At 44.0% G+C, this 20,056-nt stretch overlaps 3 protein-coding genes across 6 annotated transcripts; 2 read left to right on the forward strand and 1 right to left on the reverse strand.

Annotated features, from left to right (window-relative positions):
- Window positions 1-587: 587 nt before the first annotated feature.
- On the forward strand, window positions 588-9,420 carry scyl1 (SCY1-like, kinase-like 1). 2 transcript variants are annotated; one of them, XM_061279587.1, is made up of 18 exons: window positions 588-788; window positions 1,614-1,754; window positions 2,441-2,548; window positions 2,653-2,879; window positions 3,017-3,107; window positions 3,373-3,528; window positions 3,720-3,878; window positions 4,238-4,345; window positions 4,790-4,903; window positions 4,980-5,135; window positions 5,689-5,877; window positions 5,972-6,047; window positions 6,451-6,645; window positions 6,857-7,008; window positions 7,120-7,209; window positions 7,303-7,602; window positions 7,959-8,037; window positions 8,249-9,420. In XM_061279587.1, the coding sequence occupies exons 1-18, from the start codon at window positions 681-683 to the stop codon at window positions 8,371-8,373; spliced, it is 2,574 nt and encodes an 857-aa protein (XP_061135571.1). In that variant the 5' UTR covers window positions 588-680; the 3' UTR covers window positions 8,374-9,420. The 2 variants fall into 2 exon arrangements, with proteins under 2 accessions (XP_061135571.1, XP_061135563.1); XM_061279579.1 differs by having other exon boundaries at window positions 589-788; window positions 8,246-9,420.
- A 41-nt stretch (window positions 9,421-9,461) lies between these two features.
- Window positions 9,462-13,680, reverse strand: LOC133154695 (phospholipase A and acyltransferase 4-like). Of its 3 annotated transcripts, none has more exons than XM_061279615.1 (5): window positions 13,540-13,680; window positions 12,114-12,162; window positions 11,741-11,849; window positions 10,758-10,976; window positions 9,462-10,062 (listed from the first exon to the last, which is right to left on the reverse strand). In XM_061279615.1, the coding sequence occupies exons 2-5, from the start codon at window positions 12,126-12,128 to the stop codon at window positions 10,055-10,057; spliced, it is 351 nt and encodes a 116-aa protein (XP_061135599.1). In that variant the 5' UTR covers window positions 12,129-12,162; window positions 13,540-13,680; the 3' UTR covers window positions 9,462-10,054. The 3 variants fall into 3 exon arrangements, with proteins under 3 accessions (XP_061135599.1, XP_061135584.1, XP_061135591.1); XM_061279600.1 differs by having other exon boundaries at window positions 10,708-10,976; XM_061279607.1 differs by lacking the exon at window positions 11,741-11,849 and having other exon boundaries at window positions 10,708-10,976.
- An 830-nt stretch (window positions 13,681-14,510) lies between these two features.
- ints5 (integrator complex subunit 5) lies at window positions 14,511-19,996 on the forward strand. The gene is made up of 4 exons (XM_061276630.1): window positions 14,511-14,741; window positions 15,671-15,923; window positions 16,253-18,220; window positions 18,790-19,996. The coding sequence occupies exons 1-4, from the start codon at window positions 14,647-14,649 to the stop codon at window positions 19,495-19,497; spliced, it is 3,024 nt and encodes a 1,007-aa protein (XP_061132614.1). The 5' UTR covers window positions 14,511-14,646; the 3' UTR covers window positions 19,498-19,996.
- Window positions 19,997-20,056: the final 60 nt, after the last annotated feature.

A 20,056-nucleotide genomic window follows, 5' to 3' on the forward strand; every position in this document is an offset into this window, starting at 1 on the left:
ATGATGTAATGTGTTTTTATCCATATCAGAATAAACCAAATGCCTACTGGTTGAAGTATAGCTAAAGGTGAATGACATTTCTACTTGGTCCTTGATAGCCTGTACTAAAAGTGTTCAAGGATTAGATTTAAAATAAATCTAAAATTAATTTAAGCAAGTCAGATCTGATCTATTGAACCATCAAGGGCTTAGAGTAGCGGTCAAGTACCTAAGTTTTTTTTTTGTTTGTTTCCCTGTTCAAATTTGCCATTGCTCTGGGAATAAGTAAAATATACATAGCTGGTCATTACAATAATCTTACCATAGTGTCTGCTGTATATGAACAAGTATGTTTTTAATAAATGATACCTGTAGAAATCACACATGGACATGGGGAAAACATGCAAACTTCACACAGGAAGACTGGCGCTGGAATCGAACCCCACACCTCTGAACTCCGTGAAGCGGGCGTGCTAACCAGAGGGGGAAAAAAAAGCGAAGACTCAAAAATACATTTTACAGACAATAATTTGTGCTAAGGGCACAATTTAATGTTGAGTGCGGAAATGTGCATCAAACGGAACCATAAAGTAGTTTCGTGTTTTTCCGGAAGTATATCCACCAGTTCCGGTTGCAAGCGAGCTGTTTTCCCACTTGGTAGCGAGTATGTTTGTTGATGAGGTGTGAAGTGGAAAGAGGAGATGTGGTCCTTTTTTGCCAGGGATCCCGTCAAAGACTTTGCTTATGAAATTCTTCCAGACAGCCAAGAGAAGTCTGGAATATGGTCGTTACATCGGGGCAAGCGAAAGGTAAAAATTCACAAACCTCTACCGATCCTGAGGCAACTTGGCTAGTTTCGGCCTATTGAAGCACACTAAAAATCACAGGTCTTCTTTGTTATTTGCATTTCCCTTCAAACGATACATAATGTCTCGCTATTTCTTTTGGGCTTCTTTGAATTTTGTTTTAAATGACGCCTCATCTTTGCTCTCAACAGCTTATTCCGGTCACGCAATTGTCGCCACGTCACCCAGTGTTAGCTGGAATCAAAAGCCGCAATAGTCAGATTTAAATGGCTCCATTTTTCAATTATGTTTGTGATGTTTTGTTTTTTTGGTATGCGTCTAAGTGTATTGATCCTAGGCAAGCCAAACTATCACAAAATCGTCAAGCTGGGCAATACGTGATATCAGTGTCCAATTGTTATCGTCGCCGATCACTTTACATCACAATGATAACTGACAATAGAATTAAATATAAACTATGCACATCAAGTTGTAAAGGTTTTGAGCTTTTTAAATGTAAAGACGACCTTAAAACAGTATATGCTGTACACGTGAACTCACTATAAACTGGTTAATGTCCAACTGTTCAATCCTTCTGTACTTAGGCTGATGAATAGTCAAATACCCTAACCCTTCTTTAAACAACCAGCGTTCAGACAAATAAATAGAAATATGTCCTGTAATTCTAGTGATCAACGTTGTGTTTCATATACTTGATATATTATAATATTGGAAAACATTTTTAATGTAACCTGCCAATCCTGTAAATGAGTAGTTAACAAAAAAAAAAGGAAAAAAAAAGCGCAATTTAAATCCAATGCACCATCATCAATTTCACACTTTCGTCAGTCCAATGCAGAGCCAGTGTCGGTGTTCGTGCACGAGGTGGCTCAGGGGTCGGAGCAGCAGACTCAGCTGGCAAAGGCAGCCTTCAAGCGGATGAAGACCCTTCGCCACCCCAACATCCTGGCCTATGTTGATGGCTTGGAGGTACGTATACCTCATTATGAGGGTCAGTTGTGCAAACATGCGTTGAGAACCGGGTGAGCCGTCATGTGAACTTGTGCGTCCACTGTGTCAAATGTCCCATCTATCCCTCATTCGGGCTGTGTCTTTTTTTAAAACCTTGATTTGAGTTTAACTTGTTATGTGGCCAAGCTCATTTTCAAGTCAATAGTTTGACAAGCAATCAAGCCAAATTCCAGTGTTATGGCAACACATACGATAACAATAATACAAAAAAAAAAAATCCAATATTAAATGATGCATAAGGTTACTGGTGTGAACGTGTTTGTATCAAATAGAACCTTCAACAATTACCACTACTTGCACGATACTTGAATTGCTTCACAATCAAGTGTTGATTTGGCCTTCATTGGAGTGTGAACAGCTGAATAGTGAATACACAGCTCAAATAATAGAAAAGGATGTTGTACCAAATGCATAAAAAGAAGACTTTGTATTTTCATGCGTGTCCAAAGGATCTGGAGAGTTGTTGGGCTTTAATTGTATCGTGCAGCGGCAGCCACTGACACTACCAATCAGTGTTTTTATCAGTTTAATATGAAAACCGCACCAGAGCAGGTTTTATTAAAGAAGCCCTTCACGGTTTACAACCATCCATGAGGTTTCTGTACGAGTGTGTTCCCATTTGTCTTGTGCTAAATTTATTCCAGACAGAGAAGAGCTTGTACCTGGTAACTGAACCGGTGACTCCTCTGGCCGTTCATCTAAAGGGTGTTCCAAGTGAACTGGAGGTCTCCTGGGGTCTACATCAGATAATAGTAAGTCACTAAAATGTTCTTAGGTTATTTTGGTTGAGACCCCCCCCCCCCCCCCAAAGCACCCTCTAACTTGTACTCCGCTTGTTGGTTTGTTTTTCCGTCAGAAAGCTCTGAGTTTCCTCATCAATGATTGTCACTTGCTCCATAACAACTTGGGCTTGTGGGCCATCTTTGTTGATCGAGCTGGCGAGTGGAAGCTGGGGGCCCTCGACCATGTTTCCCCGGAACAAGGTGATCCAAACGGGGTCTCGCTCCCTGACCCAAAGTCTATTTACCCAGATATGGAGAAGTATGACCCGCCAGAGATGCCCAGTTGCAGTGGGGAAAAATGGTGAGAAATTCTAGGAGACAACATGTTTGTTGGTCTTGTTAGAGATAGCATCATGACGGCAGAAGACAAAGGATGTCCCAAATAGATGGCCAATGCCCTTCCGCTTGTCTAAAATAAGATTTCTACAAAAATTTCAGGGCAGGGGAAGTGTGGCGATTAGGCTGTCTTATCTGGGAAGTGTTCAATGGGCCACTTGGCCGCACGTCTTCACTTCGGTCACTTGGGAAGGTGAGTCACTTCAACATTGTTCTTCTTTCCCTTTTCACTATTAATTTTACGCATTATTCTGCACTCTCAAATACTATATTTTGGTTTTGAGCTTTTTAATATTTTTGTCACGTTGTCCTTGATATTTCAGATATTCTACATAGTTGAAAAAGAATAATAATGACGAGTTAAATTTCATTTTCTTTATGTCGCTGCAAATGTGATAGTGAATTGCTTTGTAATGAGTGTGCTTCAGTGTGCCGGATGGTCATTTCTGCACTCACAGATCCCCAAGGCTCTGGTTCCTCACTTCTGCGAGCTGGTGGGTGCCAACCCGCGAGCTCGGCCCAATCCAGCCCGTTTCCTGCAAAACTGCAGAAGCCCCGGAGGGTTCCTCAGTAACAGCTTTGTGGAGAGCAACCTCTTCCTAGAAGAGATCCAGGTCTACCTTCTCGCATGAAAATACATACATTCATGTAGAACAGTGATTTATTGTGACATCAATTTTTATGTATTTGCGCCATGAGTTGGGGATGTCGTAAGACATAAGGTGCCCGCTCCATAAATTCACAGATTAAGGCTTTCTGTAATCAATCAATTTTTGGGGTAACATCAGATGTAACGCTTTCTCAGATTAAGGAGCCAGGGGAGAAGCAGCGATTTTTCGAGGACCTGAGTGAGAACCTGGACTCTTTCCCAGAGGACTTCTGTAAACACAAGGTCCTGCCTCAACTGCTCACCGCCTTCGAGTTTGGAAATGCAGGCGCTGTCGTCCTCACACCGCTTTTCAAGGTCAGTCCTCTTCTGAAGACCTGTCAATACTAGAGTCGCTGTTAGTGGCGACCTCTGAAATCGATTGTGGGCATCCCAGGTGTTCCCGGTATGTGTCTGTAATTACCTTTTACAATGACAAATGCAAAATATGTACGTAGATTACTTTGCTACAACACACAACTTCCAGTGTGTTGAAAGTTGTGATCAGAATTACCACCAGTTGTGCTTTCTGCAGCCATGATAATAAATGATAGTGCTCTACCAATATGAAACGTCATACAAGGCATTTCCAAACTGGCAGTCTTGAATGATTGATGTTTAGAACTCATTTGGAAGGGACATATGAGCTCAGGTGTCCTCCAAAAAATGTCCACCAGGTGGGGAAGTTCCTATCTGCTGAAGAATACCAACAAAAGATCATCCCGGTCATCGTAAAGATGTTTTCCTCAACAGACCGAGCCATGAGAATACGACTGCTCCAGCAGGTACACGTTTACTATGCTAACGTCTCTCCTTCTTGGAGAACTGACAATTGAGTTTCACGGGCTACTAATCTTTAACTTATTAGAACCAGAGCACGACCGATTAACTCGCAGTTCTAGGCACGCATCAGTGGTCCGTGCTGCTTCTCTCCCCTCATTCTCAGTCCCACCAGCCATCTATGCTGCCACACCAATGCAGACTTTCCAACAGTGCTGGCACATCTGCTGAACAAAACGGGGCGGTGAAAAATGCTGCCCATCGAGGGCACCAAAAACACGAACGCCCCGTGGCAGCAGTGGCATTCAGTACTGCCATGCGCATGCTGCCGAGAAGGCGCAACTATTAAGCGCAGATCTCGCTCGCCATTTTGGAGGAAAACTATATATTACAATATAGTAGATTCTGTTTGTACCATGCTCCATTTTCGTTCTCCTCTCTGCCTCTAGATGGAGCAGTTCATTCAGTATCTCAATGAAGCAGCGGTGAATTCCCAGATTTTCCCTCACGTTGTTCACGGCTTTACTGACACCAACCCTGCCATCAGAGAGCAGACGGTTAAGGTATATGTTCACTCCAAATGTAAACAAATGTTCACTTTAAGGTAAACTCACTTATGTCTCCCTACCCTCTGCTCAGTCTATGTTGCTGCTGGCCCCCAAACTAAATGAGAGCAATTTGAACCAAGAGCTCATGCGCCACTTTGCCAGGCTGCAAGCCAGGGATGAGCAGGGGCCGATCCGATGCAACACCACCGTTTGCCTGGGAAAGATCGCCTCCTACCTCAATGCGGGGGTAAGCAAAATAGGAAGGGATGCAAAACGGTAGAACAAAGAACATTTGGACATCAACAAGTTTGGCAGTCCAACAAATTATATCTCATGGTTAAGTCCTGAATTGAAAAATAATCAAGAATCTGAAAAAGAACAGGGCTGGGTGAGACGCAGCTGATATATTTTTTTTCCTAAATATTTTTCCAGCCACCTGTTCTTTGTGTACATGTATATGAGGTAAAACTTGCCACACATTTGAAAGGTTTTTGCATCTTGTTGTTGCACTTGTGATACGATTAACTAGACTTTTTTTTTTTACTCAAAACAATACCCTTCAAGTTTAAGATGGTGAAGTGAAAGGTTTGAGCCTTGCATTTGAATTGAGCCCTCAATTTCAATTTTGTGGAAATTAATTTGTATTGTCATTGCTTCACACAATTATTTAGATAAGAAAATACTGTGTAGCAATATCATCAAGAGCATAAGCAATGTAGACTGCTATACATCATGTTTTTTTCAGACACGTTTAAAACAGAAAAATAAATCCATGATAAACCTGATCCTTATCTTTGCAGACCCGACAGCGAATTCTGATATCTGCCTTCTCACGAGCCACAAAAGACCCCTTTGCAGCGTCGCGTTCTGCTGGCGTGCTCGGCTTTGCTGCCACACACAACTATTACAGCCTATCTGAGGTCGCCGCCCGAATTTTGCCCACACTGTGCGCTATTACTGTCGACCCCGACAAGAGTGTCAGGGAGCAGGTACTCTCACTTTTAAGCGCACGCATTTGTGGCTTCATGCCACAATGCAGTCTCTTCAGTTGTTTGACTTTCTTCAACTTTGATATACTGTCAGGCTTTCAAAGCAATCAAAAGTTTTATCACCAAGCTGGAAACCGTGTCAGAAGATCCCACCAAACTGGCTGAGATTGGTAAGAAACGCCATTTGTATTTTTATATTACTCAGTTATGACCTGATATCAGATGCATTTGTATTTAACTCTATAATCTCTTATTCTGATGCAATAATGTTCTCCACCAACTTCAAATTAAACATGCATTGTTGTTGTACTAAAACCAATCTGCAATCATGTATTGCATCAACATGGATTGTTAATTCATCTTTGTCAATGCAACATATTTGATTCACCAGGTGTACCAAGTGCAATGGCCTGTGAATTTTATTTATTTTTCTTAGCAAGGAGAACTTATTTGTTGTTGGCCGCCATGTTGATAATTGTGTTTGAGGTTGGTCAGTTCGTGAATAATGACTTTGTTAAATTTTGAAAAGCACAGAAAAACGATAATGAATCCACAATTCGTTGTGTTTAATAGAAAAAGATGTTGGGTCGTGTGCTCAGCCACCCGGCACTGCATCCGGCTGGACCGGCTGGGCTGTGACTGGCATGACCTCACTGACATCCAAATTGATACGCAACGCACCGGGGACAGTGGGAGGAGCGGCGGCTGAGAGCAGCAGCCTTTCAAACGCCACCAGCGTGATTCCTGGCGCCACAGATGGAAGCCCTGGTAAGGCGCAGATGAGAAGGAAACATTTCTGTACTAATGTCCGTGATAGAGGTCAAGCCCTGCCTTTGGGACTACGGAAGAAAACTAGCTTTGTAGCTATGATCCGGCATAGTTAAATTCTTTTTGTACTGATGTTCATTATTGTGCATTGTCCCTATTCAGACAGACAGATAGACATTTTATGTTTTTCTCTCATCTCTTCTCAACTTAGGTTCTGTAGAGAAAGGTCCACGCACCTCCCAGACTCACAGCATTTCTGCTTCAAACGCCGTGGACAGAGCACAGACTCTTGAAGGGATTGAAAATGATGAGGAGCCAGGAGAGCGCTGGGATGATGAGGAGGAGGATTGGGGTAGTTTGGAGGTAGTTTTTTTTTTAATATGTGTCGTCTGTTCTCGCATTCTATACTAGAATGTGGATCCTCCGAATTCTAATGTTGTTGACCCTTGCGACATGGCCCCAAAAAACAACCAGGATTCAGAGAAAGGTCGAACTGAAAAGGAGGATTGGACTACTGACTGGTCAGGAATGATGTCATCCAAAAAGAAAAGCGGTGAGCAAGAAGTAGGTATCCTTTTAGTTTGCCATCTTTATCACAGAGTTTCAGACTTAAACTCACTTGCTGATACTTGAACCACCGTGATGCCACGCTTGTAGGCGGGCAGGTCATCAACCACCATGGCGGTGAAAAAGCAGAGCTCGGACTGGAGCAGCTCAGGCTGGGACGCCGATGACAGCTGGTCCAATGACAAAGAGGGTCCGGGTCTGAGTTCTGCCGGCGAGGAGGGATGGGGCAACGAATGGGCTGAGGAGGAGACGGACATTGTCGGTGCCGCCCTGCCCGAGGGGGTCCGCTTGGCCAGCGAGTACAACTGGGATAGCGGCAGCATGAGCAAAGGAAGCAGTCAGAACGACCTCTTTGCAGGCGTGGCACAGAGAAGCACGTCAGGCCCCATGGTAAGCGTGTAGAAATGCGTAAAATGGGCTATTATGTTCTGAATGAATCAAATGGGTTAGATACAGTGTTGCCCTGCGATACCACACTGGGCACTAAAAGCAATTGTCTCAAATCATCTAATGGATATGACAATCTGTTTTCCCTATTTCTCTGGCTTCTATGTCCTCTTCATATTATGTTTTACATTAGATTATTTGACGATTCCAAATCGTCCCTAGTTGTGAGTGTGAATTGCAGTTTGTCTACCCTGAGATGCGTTGGACCAGTTCTGGAAATTTAAATAAGATTGCCTTTTTGCTCAAGATAAATGAACAATTTACTAAATTTGGTTATTGTGTTGTTTTCTTGCTTTCAGCCTGGAGGTGGCTGGGGTACAGACCCAACGGGAGACTGGGGCACTGAAGAAAGTTGGGAAGCGTTAGATGGAAATCAAGGTGAGACCTGAAGTGTGTGTTTTGTTTTTACAGTTTCATTTAACGGAGGAATGTCTTTAGATTTTTTGGTAGTCGAAGCTAAGCAGAAGATAGTCGAATAGTAAATGTATGTCAATCAAGGGGTTGAACCTTGCTTGATGTTCGTTAACATAAGCTTCCATCGCTTCCTGTGTTTTGTACAAATGAGTCTGTGCTGTGTATCACCCAGCAGGTCTGAGCAAAGCGGAGCTGTCCAAGAAGAAACGAGAGGAGAGGAGGAAAGAGCTGGAAGCCAAACGGGCAGAGCGCAAAGCTGCAAAAGGTCCCCTCAAACTGGGTGCTCGCAAACTAGACTGATGAGCCGATTAACGAGAGGTACAACCATGACGGACATTGACTGAAAAAGGGCCGCAAGACGGAGACTCCACATTCCTACTTTAGAGTCAATAAGAGTGGAAACTCTTTTTGGAACTGTTGCTCACTTGCACAACAAAGCTTTGGATGATCTGATGGTCATCACAGAAACTTGAGTTGGTGGTTGACAATGGAGCAATCACCACTTTGTTGTGCATTGTATTTTCGTGGATGGATGGATGAATGGAAAAGACGCCAAAGGCAAAAGGAGTTGATGACACAATATTTTCTTTTGGTCACACTTGTAAAGTAAATGTATATAAAATGGGACATCCTGTCTTAAAATGACATTTTTTTCCATATAGTAAAGATATTGAATATATGTAAAGGAGTTTCAAAATTTCTAGTAAGCTCACAAACACACTGTAGTTCCAGGCTTCATTCAGTCTGTGCATGCACTTTGGGAGGCTGATCAATAACTTTCATGACCTGGACCACTTGAACCAAAACCATTCGAGTGGTTAAGTACAAGAACACCGTTGGGCAGTTAGAGGTGTGCTGCTCATTACGTTGCTTACATGCTGCAGCAGCACTAGCATACAAACAGGTTGCAAATGGTTTCATTAGTTTGGCTTACATTTGCCACAAAGGTTTAATGGTGCAATGGACATATCTCTCAAATTAGCCAATTGCCCTTTTCAGCAAGTTTTTTTTTTATTATATAAAAATAAAAATAAACCACTGCTGACTGTGGCTCTGAGCAAACGAAATTCACTTCTGTCTTTCACAAGTGTTTTTGTGTGCCTATATTTACTTTGCTGGACAAAACTGTTGGCTTGCATCCCAGTTTTGAATGACATGTGGCCTATTTTATCTGTAAAAAACATACAGGGTTTAGCTTCAGGATGATATTGCTGCCAGGACCATTAATGTTGGATATAAGGAGTTGTGCCACATTAGCAAACAAAAACCGATACAGAACTTTAAAAAGTTAATTCAAATCATGTAGCATGTGATTGGTTCTGAAATAAACATATAACTGCCTCTGAATGCCTCAGTGTTCTTGTCTGGACAAAATACAAGTGAACTAGTAAATTTAGAAAATTTATTTCACCAGATTTAGACACTTGAGACTGTATGCATACAAATCATGGATCTGAGAAAAAAAAAAGATTCCAAAAGGAATTACAGATAAATGTTACAAATTCTTAGCAAACTAAACACAAAACTACAAATCTCTCTATTTATTGCAAAAACGCTCTCATTCACAAGGTGTGGAAATATAAGTGTGCTTTCTTTCCCATTGTTTTTTTAGACTGGTTATACAGCAGGAGTTACCAACCTTTTTGAAACTGTGAAATACTTGGCTACTGTTTAGTGCAAAGGAATATTAGTGGGGCACGTGTGAAATAACAAATGTGCTCCAATTACCGTTGATCATATTATGATTAATCATTATTCCCAAAAGAATATTCATATCAACGTTGAGGGCTATCTGTTGATGACTCCTGGTTTACAATATGTGTGCAACCTTGCTGGTGAAATGTTGAATTCAAGGATCCTTTCTGTTTTGTGTTACTCTTTGTGCTTGTCCTTGTTGCCTCCGAGCAGTGTTGCCATCAGAGCTGCTATGCCTACAACACCCAGGGTCACTGCGGCTACACCCAGAGCAGTTTCTCCCGCTTCACGCACCTACAAAGAGAAGTCACTTGTGTCTTCTGTAAAAAAAATTTTTTTTTTTTTTTTTGCAGGACTGGTTTTTGGATGATACTACTACATCACCAACCAGGCTTCTTATGCACTTACAGAATCTAATGATATCCAATAAAACAAACCATATAAATAAAACCATTTATTAAAGATGTATTTGTCAAGCAGTAGAGTTTATATTACGTCAACCATTTGAGAATAACGTGCTGGATATCTACAGTACTTGCTCTTCTTCTAACATTACAAAAGCAATGTCAACAAGAAATATCAAGTGCTCACATCAATGTACAGTGCTCGACTCAGAAAAGCCCCAACTTTGGAGTTTTCTTAAATAAGAGTCTGCTGATGTTTTATTTTTGCTTTGACTTGTCACGGGTAACTTTTAGATACTAACCACTACAGTAAAGTGAGCAACTGAGGTGGAAACCTGGCTCACTGGCTTAGGTTTACAAAATATTTATTTCTTCAAAAACACAGCAAGAGAGAGTGAACTACGGTGACACAGACAGGACTCACTTGGCCGTGACATGAAATGACTCCAGTCTGTGTGACTTTTGGCACTGTAACTAACGGTACATTATCCATCTCTTGCTTTGTATTTCTCATTGTGTAAATGTTTCCACTTACCTGCCGGGATCTGGGCTTGCCGTAACGCAGGCGAGTGACAAAATGCTCACAATTGTTTCGGAGAACGCAGTATGCCAGCTCCTCGCCCACCAGTTTGAGGGCGTCCATCACGATCAAGTAGACGGGACGGGGCTCATACTTTGAGTCCAGCAAGTTGTTGATCTTCCAGCGGTTGTGACCCACCATTTCCCACAGCTCCTGCTTCTTCACAATGCCGGTGTCAGCCAGAACGGACAGCATGCTGTTCACACTTGCACCTGGGACTTCAGCTATGGTTGAAAGAGTAGCGCAAAGGGAGAGACGTATCAAGTCTCCTAAAACATCTCAACTTCATACGAGATTACCGTATTTTCCGCCCTATAAGGCGCACCTAAAAACCTAAAATTTTCTTATAGTCCGGTGCGCCTTATATATGGACCAAATTCCTAAATTCAAACTGGCCCGAAGTATAGTGTCATGAAATCAATCATAAGTGGCCCGCTGAAGACTATGAATCATGACTCAAAAAGACTATGGATCATTATTTTATGATTATAAAGTAATTTGTTCCGTCTGAAGTTGAAATAAAAAAGATAAAATGGAGAATGATTAGAAATCTGACATGATGCATTAATGGTGCGCCTTATAGTCCGGTGCGCCTTATATAAGGATAAAGTTTTAAAATGGGCCATTCATTGAAGGTGCGCCTTATAGTCCGGTGCGCCTTATAGGCCGGAAAATACGGTACTCTAAATGGTGGCAGTTGTGTGCTGACTCCCATTTAACAGAAGTTTGAATACTATTCTGAACATATCCCCAATTATGAAATGATGTGCACTCTTGTGTGACCGCTCAAAAAGATTTCTAAAAAATTCAACTGAGTTGTACAAGCAGGTCACTTAATCGTGGAAAAAGTTACGACTTTGTTTTGTCTCTTTAATACCACAAAAAGTGACATTTGAAAAGGGGTGTGTAGACTTTTTATATTCACTGTAGAATGTTCCAGTGTGTTGCCTGATGCTTTTGGTCAGCATTCGGCTTTTATGGGACTCACATAATGGTGCCAAATGAACTACATAGCCATCGCCGACATATATGGCCCAGTGCTCGTAGAGTCCTCTGAAGATCTCTATTAAGTCGCCAGGCTGAGGTTTGTCATAGTACTTTGGGGGGGTGGGGGGGTGGGGGTCAGGAAGAGAACGGAAAACAGTATACTGTCAGTGGATGGTATATTAAACAATCACTTCTCAGCCATGTTTATTGTCTGCTATCAAGGGGTCAAAGAACACTACATCTGTGGCAGAAAAGTAAGGGTTATAAAACATCATCCTGTAAGAACCATTTGCATTAAAACAATTGTTGAAAACTAACATTCTGGCTTGGCCAAAATAAGTACTTCTAAAAAAAAAAGATTGTTTGTTTTTTACCTGTGCTGATGCCATGTCTCTGTTGAATTTCTCTGTAAACTTTGATACTCTTAAGAAAAAAAACAAATGGAGAAAAAAAGTCAATTTATTTAACAATTTAAATGTTTGCCTGAAAGGAAACTATCCTGACTGTACAGCTCTAGGTCACTTCAATAAATTGAAAATTCTTTATTAACGTGGGATAAACCCCTTGAGACACTCGTTTCCGAGGGTGTCCCACACCGCACAAATACATAACAGCATACTAGACAGAAATAGAAAAAAAGCTGAGAACTTACAATAACACAACAAAAAACACCATTAACAAGAAGAATCAAATATAATTTGACAGTACAATTTTTTTTTAAATTGGAAACACTAACAATAGGTTTTTTAAATAATTAAACAAGCTATTTTAAGCGGATAAGCGGTGTTGAAAATGGACAATAAACGATTATTAGCAGGTAGAGTATTCTAGTCAAATTATCGGGGAGACACCTCCCATTCTCCCGTCAAATAGTGGGAGCGAGTTGTGGCTTCAGAAGAAACGAAACTTGCAGTGTGTGTATTAGTTTGTGTGTGCGTGCGTGTACGTGTGTGTTATCTATGATATGTAGGGAATCACCGCAGTCCAAAGACAGCGCTTTCAAGGAACGGATGGTAGCGTTTCAAATAACACTTTACACATTCTCACATATCATTGTTATAATCCCGCATCCATCTCTTAATTACTTAAAATAATTGAAGGGTTTCCAAAAACCCTTTGTTGTGATCTTATGCTAAACTGCATATAGCCTCGGAAAATCAATTAAAAAAGAGTCACTGTGGTGAATGGTCTTTGTTGTTTCGCTGGTCTCCAAAAAACACTCGGTGGACAATGGCTGTCCCGGCCAAGCACTCCAGTGACACACGGCTGATTGGGAAAAGATTTTATTCAACCGATGTCAAAGTGATGTCTCTCCAAAAGTTTGAGTGGCCCCAAAAGCAAAGATGGTTCAGCTCTCGACGGCACAGATGTTCGCCCCAAAAAAGCCCTCGCGCTTCTTGCTCTTGCCCCTTGCGCCCCTGCGCCTTGCGCGCCCCTCGCTCCTTGCGCTCTCGTTCTTTCTCTTCGCGTTCTTGACCTCCTTCTATCTGTTCTCCCCCATCATTTGTACCTCGTAAGACAACAGCTGCGGTCCGAGTCTCACTCTATTGGTTACTTCCGATGCCCTTAAAAGTGCATGGACAAAGGTATTCCTGGTCACGGACGAATGGCCCTTCCATATTCTAAGCACCTACACATTGCTGAAACTAGATCTTCTCTGTACCGCAAAAATAGCTTCGGGTCTTCTCACTGCTGCAAGGTCGCCATTTAAGGTGACATACAGTGACGCATAGAATCCAAAATTTACCTCATTACCATAAAATCACATTGAGGAAAAAGTTTCAATGTGGCTGTCCTTACCTTGGATGCCGGTGTAGTGTCCACTGATGAGTATGTGCACTGTAAAATAAAACCAAAACTCATTGCCCACAAATCCACAGCAAGAATTGCTATGGCTCAAATGTCACAGATCAGCTGACCACGTCCTTCAAAGTAAAAGCGTCACCACTGTGTAGTACTGTAGTACTGGACTGTATTCTACCTCTAAATATAATAATAATAATAATAATAATAATAATAATAATAATAATAATAATAATAATAATAATAATAATAATAATAATAATAATAATAATAATAATAATAATAATAATAATAATAGGCGGCTCGGTGGGGCACTGGCTAGCATGTCCGCCTCAGAGTAAGGAGGGTGCGGGTTCGATTCCACCTTTGGCCCTCCCTGTGTGGAGTTTGCATGATCTCCCCGTGCCTGCGTGGGTTTTCTCTAGGCACTCCGGTTTACTCCAACACCCATAAAACATGCATGGTAGGCTGATTGAGCACACCAAATTGCCCGGAGGTATGAATGCGACTGTGGATGGTTGTTTGTCTCTGTGTGCCCTGCGATTGGCTGGCAACCGGTTCAGGGTGTCCCCCGCCTACTGCCCGATGACAGCTGGGATAGGCTCCAGCAGGCCCGCGACCCCCGTGGGGACTAAGCGGTACAGAAAATGGATGGATGGATGGATACTAATAATAATTTCAAACGCTTGCTCTTATTTTCTTTTTTTGAAGAGAAAACAAACATGACCATTTTAAAACGCAAATGTGCTTTTATTAAAAAAAAAACTTGGATCAGCTTGAATAAAAGCCTTAATTGTGCCAAGCAAACTTGAGAGAAAATTTGAGAGACAGAGAGAGAGAAAGAGAGAGAGTGAGAGAAGGCGTTTTTTTTTGTTTTTTGTTTTAAGAAAAACACTATCGTTTTAGGACACAAGATGTCGCTAACGGTATTAGTTGATGCCATCGTTTCATTATTTCCCATCGAAGAAGGACAAACTTCCGGCCAAGCAGCGCCCTTTCGGCGTATTCTTCCCTTCGTTGTTTGACAGAGAATACGATAAAGGTGTCATAATTGCTCACATTGAGGCATCGAAGCCGCTGGCATGTTTTTGATGTAACGCTTCAATGTTACGAGAGCAAGCGATGTCCGTGGCATTTGATGGGAGTCCGCTGAATGCGATGCAGAGCTCACACACTCACACACAGCTGCCTGTCCTGAGGTGAGTGAGTGGCGCTTGGAAGCGGCTGGCTGCCTCACCGTGCCTCAACCCCACGCAAGAATCGCTTTTAAATTTACTATCAAATCGAACCAAAACATATACGTAAGACTTCAAATGTTTGGTAATATTTAACAGGCAACCGCTTAAGGTAAGGAAACTTTGGTTGGTTGTCTTGGTCGTATAACCACACGTTTTGCATATATATCGTATACTTCAGGAAAGCTCGTTTATTTACGTTTTAAATGATGCCATATATAATGTGTGCCATGCCACAGCAGTGTTGTGAATGAGTATGCTTTTGCCACGCGCTACTAAGTCTTGATTTTTAAATGAATCCATTACCAGTCATGACTTGTTTCTTAAAACTTCCATCCACATTGTGCCTTTTACTGTCAACTGAAAATGACATGTTTGATGGCTCAGGTAGGAACCAATCGCCGGTCACCTAATGTTCACAAACTGAGCCGTGATTGGTTGTTACCTGAGCCCTCAACATGCGTGATGTCATTTTCAGTCGACAGTAAGTGGTGCAATGTGGATTGAAGTTTCAAGAAACAGGTCATAACTGGTCATGTATTAATTTAACAACTTTTAACGTTTGCAATTTGCCATTAAATTGGAATATACAGGACAGAGGAAGTGGTCCCCTTAAATGTTTTTAAATCTAAACTGAAAGACACGTAAACCTTCCTTGGAAAATGTCAATACGCTCTAAAATGGCTGGCAATGAGTTTTGGTGTGGTGAGAACCAAAACAGTTATTTTATTTTGAAAATAATATAAACAATCACTCAAAAGAAAAAAATATCATGAACTTCGAGGAGAATTAGTTACCCTCTATTTTATAGTATGAATTCTCACGTGTCATCATTTCCCTCATACAAGATGCACCTTCATTTCTACTAACTTCCTGCTCTGTTTCTTCTTTAGTGGCCAGGAACTGTCTCAGGAGATCAAGTCATTCATCAGTGGCGTTGACACACTTCAGGGTCGTAAGCTCAGTGTTCGAGAACACGCCCGCTGTGCTGTGCGTCTGCTACGCTCCGTCCCAGCCTGTCGAGGAGCTGTGCTGGAGCATTTGAGGGGTGTCTATGACGAGCATGTCTCTGTCTTCCTGCACCACCTGGAGACCGAGGGCAATGGCAGTTCTGGTCTCAGCTCAAATCTGGAGGACATCATTCAGGTGGGATGATCTCAAATGTTACAACTAAGTGAAATGTCTGGCATGTGTGTTTCAGCCTTAAAACTAGGTTAAAAATTGGACCAGCCCAAGAAGTTGGGTCAAATTGACTCCCATCTCCTGAAAAAACAGATTCCCCCAGTGAATTACTCAACTCACACTCTCAGTGTAGTCAGTGGCCATTTGCACACTATCCCTTGTATGCTCTAAAAATAAAGTGGTGACAGTATATCCCTGTCATCTTGATGTTTTTTGTTTTAGATCCACGTTCCTCTCATTTTTGAAAAAAAAAGAGTTTTCCGAACCTGAATTTTGGTTTTGATTTGTTGCAGGAAGTTCATGGCGTACTTTCAGAGTTCATTCGCCTCAACCCGCGGGCTTGGGCCCCTCTGGTGTCCAGCTGGGCTGTGGACTTACTGGGTCAGCTCAGTAGCAAACATGCCGGTCGAAGGGTGGCCCCCCACTCCTCCAGTCTCAATGAGCTTCTTCAGCTTTGGATGTCTTGCGCAGCCACTCGCTCCCTCATGGAGGCCTACTCCCAGTGTTTAGCCGCAATGCTGGCCTGGTGCCCCGATGCCTGCGTCGATGCGCTATTAGACACCTCGGTCCAACATTCCCCACATTTCGACTGGGTGGTCGCTCACATTGGCTCTGCCTTCCCCGGGACAATCATCAGCCGGGTCCTGGCCTGTGGACTCAAAGATTTCTGCTCCCACGGCACCAAGGACCAAGGGCTGCTGGTGAACGGGGTGGACAAAGGCAGCCGAGTGCCGAAGATCGGCTCGGTGGTGGGAATCCTGGGACATCTGGCAGCGCACCACTCTGACAGCATCAGGAAAGAGTTGCTAAGGATGTTCCAGGAGAGCCTGAGTCCTTCCAGTCCCATGTCTCCTACTTCGTCCTCAACCTCCTGGGAGGGCTCTCCTCAGCTACGTCGAGCCGCCGTACCGTTTCTCCTTCAGCTGGCCGCCATGTCTCCCAACCTCTTTGGTGCCGTGTCTGCTGAGCTTGTGGATCTGCTGCGGCCACCCATCCTGCTCCAGTTGCACAGTTTGTTGCAGGGAATCCCAAGAGAAGAACTGGATAACATGCTGAGCTTAGCCGTCCACCTTATATGCCAAAGCCCATCAGGGGGTGCGCGGGTTCTTCGCTTTCTGGCGGACACGGCCACGCCGGCTTCGGTCATCATCTCTGGTCCTACGCCATCCCCTCACGAAGGTGTCAGAGAAGGTTGCGATAGCCTCCTGCAAATGCTGCTCCTGCATCTCCACAAGTTGGTGTACAACCGCTCGGACGGGGCGGACGGACATCCCCATCACTCTGCTTCCCCTCAGCCGCCGATGGTCATCCCGTTCTTGGAGGAGCTGCAGACGCATGTCGGTGAGCTGTGCGCCGAGACGCTGCGACTGGAGAGGAAGCGGCACCTCTGGCTGCATCAGTTGCTTTGCCTGCTATCTGTGTACGGTGGCCCCAGCGTGGCAACCGAGGCCCTCTGTCAGCTCCTCACTCAGGCCCGCAACCCGGAGGAGTTGGCTCTCGCCTGGCAGCTTCACAACACACTCTCGTCCTGCATGGCAGGGCTAATTCCTGCGGCCGTGGCCCACTGTGTGGCCCAGATCCACACGCACACCTTGGGACCCCGGCAGCTAAGGCAGCTGCTGCTAAACCTGGCTACAGTTATCCAGAGTCAAGATGAAGACAGAAGAGGAACACCAGATGCTCAGTCCACCATGGCTGTCCAGATGGGATCTGCGGTTTCCGTGCACCTCCACGATTTCAGCCCGCTGCTCCTGCACGGCGATCCGGCCGTGTCCCATGCTGCGGTGCGGCTCCTGTCAGCCAGCCCGCTCCCTCGAGCCGCCACCCCGGCACATCTGCTCCTGCTCTCCCGCGCCGCTGTCGCTCATTTCTTCTTCGCTCTGCGGAGGCGAGGAGAAGTGGGGAAGGACGGGGGGCAGGCAGCCGAGGCAGTGAGCTGCTCCGTTGCGTTGCTGTCCCGTTTTGCCGCATACTCCCCTTTTACTCTCAAGGCAGTGCTTCAGCAGTTGGTAGAGGGAGTGCTGCATAAAGGCAATGCCGGACTATTTGGAGGGCAGATTGCAGACATGTCGGGCGCTCCTGTACCATCCCAGTCGGGATCCCCTGATCTGGGAGCCTCCTTGTTGGACATCAACTGTCGGTTCGGTACGACCGTTAACTTTTCAGGAAGCGTGTGGTCTGTGTTTCACGCCGGGGTGATCGGCAAGGGATTGAAGATGCGTACTGCTTCACCTCAACCTGACCCATCCGGGGTGACCCTGGTGAGTAAAGTTAGTCCTGGGGTTACAAACGGTCCCGTTTCCAACAAACTGCTCGGTTTTTACCATTTTGCCCCAATTTATTTTTCCTCTTTTCATTGTAAAAGGGTTAGGGCTATATTGTCCCGCTTGCACTTTAGCGTCGGGGTACCAGTCGCAGCAGAATGGTACAGTTGCTCGTGTATGGTGGAGCTTAGCACGCTGCTGTTCAGTGATTAGTCCAATGCAGTCATTCGCGACCTTTTTTGGTTGTTGTTGTTGCGTATCCAGGAAAAAGACTTTTGACTATTGAGATTACAAATGTTTTTTTCCAACAGTGACCAGGTTTACTGTAATGATGACTGAAAATTATTTTCAGTCCCAGGGTGACAACAATTAGGAACCACTGGTCTCGAGAACTGTCTTAGTTGAATGTGAATTTATCCCACACATCACAGTGAGCATAAACCTGATCAGATTTACCAATCTGAGATGTACTGCTTGGCGGAATGTGGCTTATCTGGTGCCCAAAGACTAAAAAAATGATGGAGTTCAGTTGTCTTGCCTCACCTTTGTTTTTCTCATTTCTTTAGAACATCCAGACATTGCTGACCGTTGTGGTCCAGTGCTGTAGCTCCTCCGGTCTCAATGGCTCAAGGCCACCGGCAGACCCTGACGAACCACCGCCCATCAATGCTGAGGCAGCCAAGGTGGTTGCTGTCACGCTGGTGGAAAACGTATGTCCGGACGTGGCCAACGGCGAGCTGTCGTGGCCTCCGGAGGAGCACGCCCGCACCACGGTGGAACGAGACATTCACATTCGCCGCTGCTTTGAGGCCCACCCTGCGCTCTTCACGCTGCTTCAGGTAGTGGCAGCAGGACGCCCGGCTCTTTGTTACTGCTCAGCTCTGCTCAGGGGCCTCTTGGCCACCTTGCTGGCCCACTGGGAGGCGTCTCGCGAGGCCTCGTCCACAGACTCCCCGTGGCACCTGCGGGCCTCCTGCCTCCTGGTGTTCTGCATGGGCGAGGGCCAGCTGCTGCCTCCTGTGCTGGCTAATGTCCATGAGGCTTTCTCTCACCTTGCGCCTTTTGAGGTGAGGCTGCTGCTGCTGGCAGTGTGGGAGTACGTGAGGGCCAATGGTCCCATGCCTCAGAAATTTGTCTTCAATCCAGACAAGGGTCTTTTCTGCAGAGATTTCTCCCGGGACGGAGATGTGGCGCGATACGTGTCACCGATTCACAGTGTCTTGCATAAGAACATTGACAGACTGGGACATCTCTGCTGGAGGTTTCAGCTCTGAGAAAAACATTGGGATATCCATAAAGGGAGGAAAATAAATGTAACATTGCTCTACGAGTGGACTTCAGTTCTCCTGTCATTGGAATTTACTTTCTTACGTGTAGCTGTGTGCATGTATGCATATCTTTTGTATTAGATTTTTAGACTTTATACTTTTCTAATGGGTTCTCTCTGTGATAAAGAAAAGTGTACTGAAGATCGACTCACCTGCACTTAATCCAACAAAACCGAGTAATTGTATAATAGTAATTGAATTCATTCTGATTCAGGAATTCAAATCTCTCATTTTTACTGTAGCTCATCAGTATAAATTGAACATTAATCATTGGCCTACATGCTTTAAAAGGTTCAAATTGCAAACTGGGGTTTGTACCACTTGCAAAAAAAATAAATCGCCTAGTTGTCAGATGCGCCTTGAATTCAATAAAAAGAAACTGCCAGGAAGATGTGAATAAGGTAATTTTTCTAAAATAAAGCTTTCCAAAACTATGTATAACTAATGCTCTATATCGCATGATCATTTAATTTAATTTATTTTTGCAAGGCTTTTACTTGAGAAC

This window comes from Syngnathus typhle, linkage group LG1 (assembly GCF_033458585.1).
Source record: "Syngnathus typhle isolate RoL2023-S1 ecotype Sweden linkage group LG1, RoL_Styp_1.0, whole genome shotgun sequence".
NCBI classification, from domain to species: Eukaryota; Metazoa; Chordata; class Actinopteri; order Syngnathiformes; family Syngnathidae; genus Syngnathus; species Syngnathus typhle.

Bases quoted from the DNA above. Each gene is read 5' to 3' on its own strand.
- scyl1 (XM_061279579.1), top strand. From the start codon at position 681: ATGTGGTCCTTTTTTGCCAGGGATCCCGTCAAAGACTTTGCTTATGAA. The intron at 789-1,613 runs GTAAAAATTCAC...CACTTTCGTCAG, and splicing joins TACATCGGGGCAAGCGAAAG to TCCAATGCAGAGCCAGTGTC. The intron at 3,879-4,237 runs GTCAGTCCTCTT...AATGTCCACCAG, and splicing joins TCCTCACACCGCTTTTCAAG to GTGGGGAAGTTCCTATCTGC.
- LOC133154695 (XM_061279600.1), bottom strand. The intron at 10,977-11,740 runs GTGAGTCCCATA...TTTCAACCATAG, and splicing joins AGTTCATTTGGCACCATTAT to CTGAAGTCCCAGGTGCAAGT. The intron at 10,063-10,707 runs GTAAGTGGAAAC...TTCTCTTTGTAG, and splicing joins GCAAGCCCAGATCCCGGCAG to GTGCGTGAAGCGGGAGAAAC.
- ints5 (XM_061276630.1), top strand. From the start codon at position 14,647: ATGTTACGAGAGCAAGCGATGTCCGTGGCATTTGATGGGAGTCCGCTG. The intron at 14,742-15,670 runs GTGAGTGAGTGG...TTTCTTCTTTAG, and splicing joins ACACAGCTGCCTGTCCTGAG to TGGCCAGGAACTGTCTCAGG. The intron at 15,924-16,252 runs GTGGGATGATCT...GATTTGTTGCAG, and splicing joins ATCTGGAGGACATCATTCAG to GAAGTTCATGGCGTACTTTC.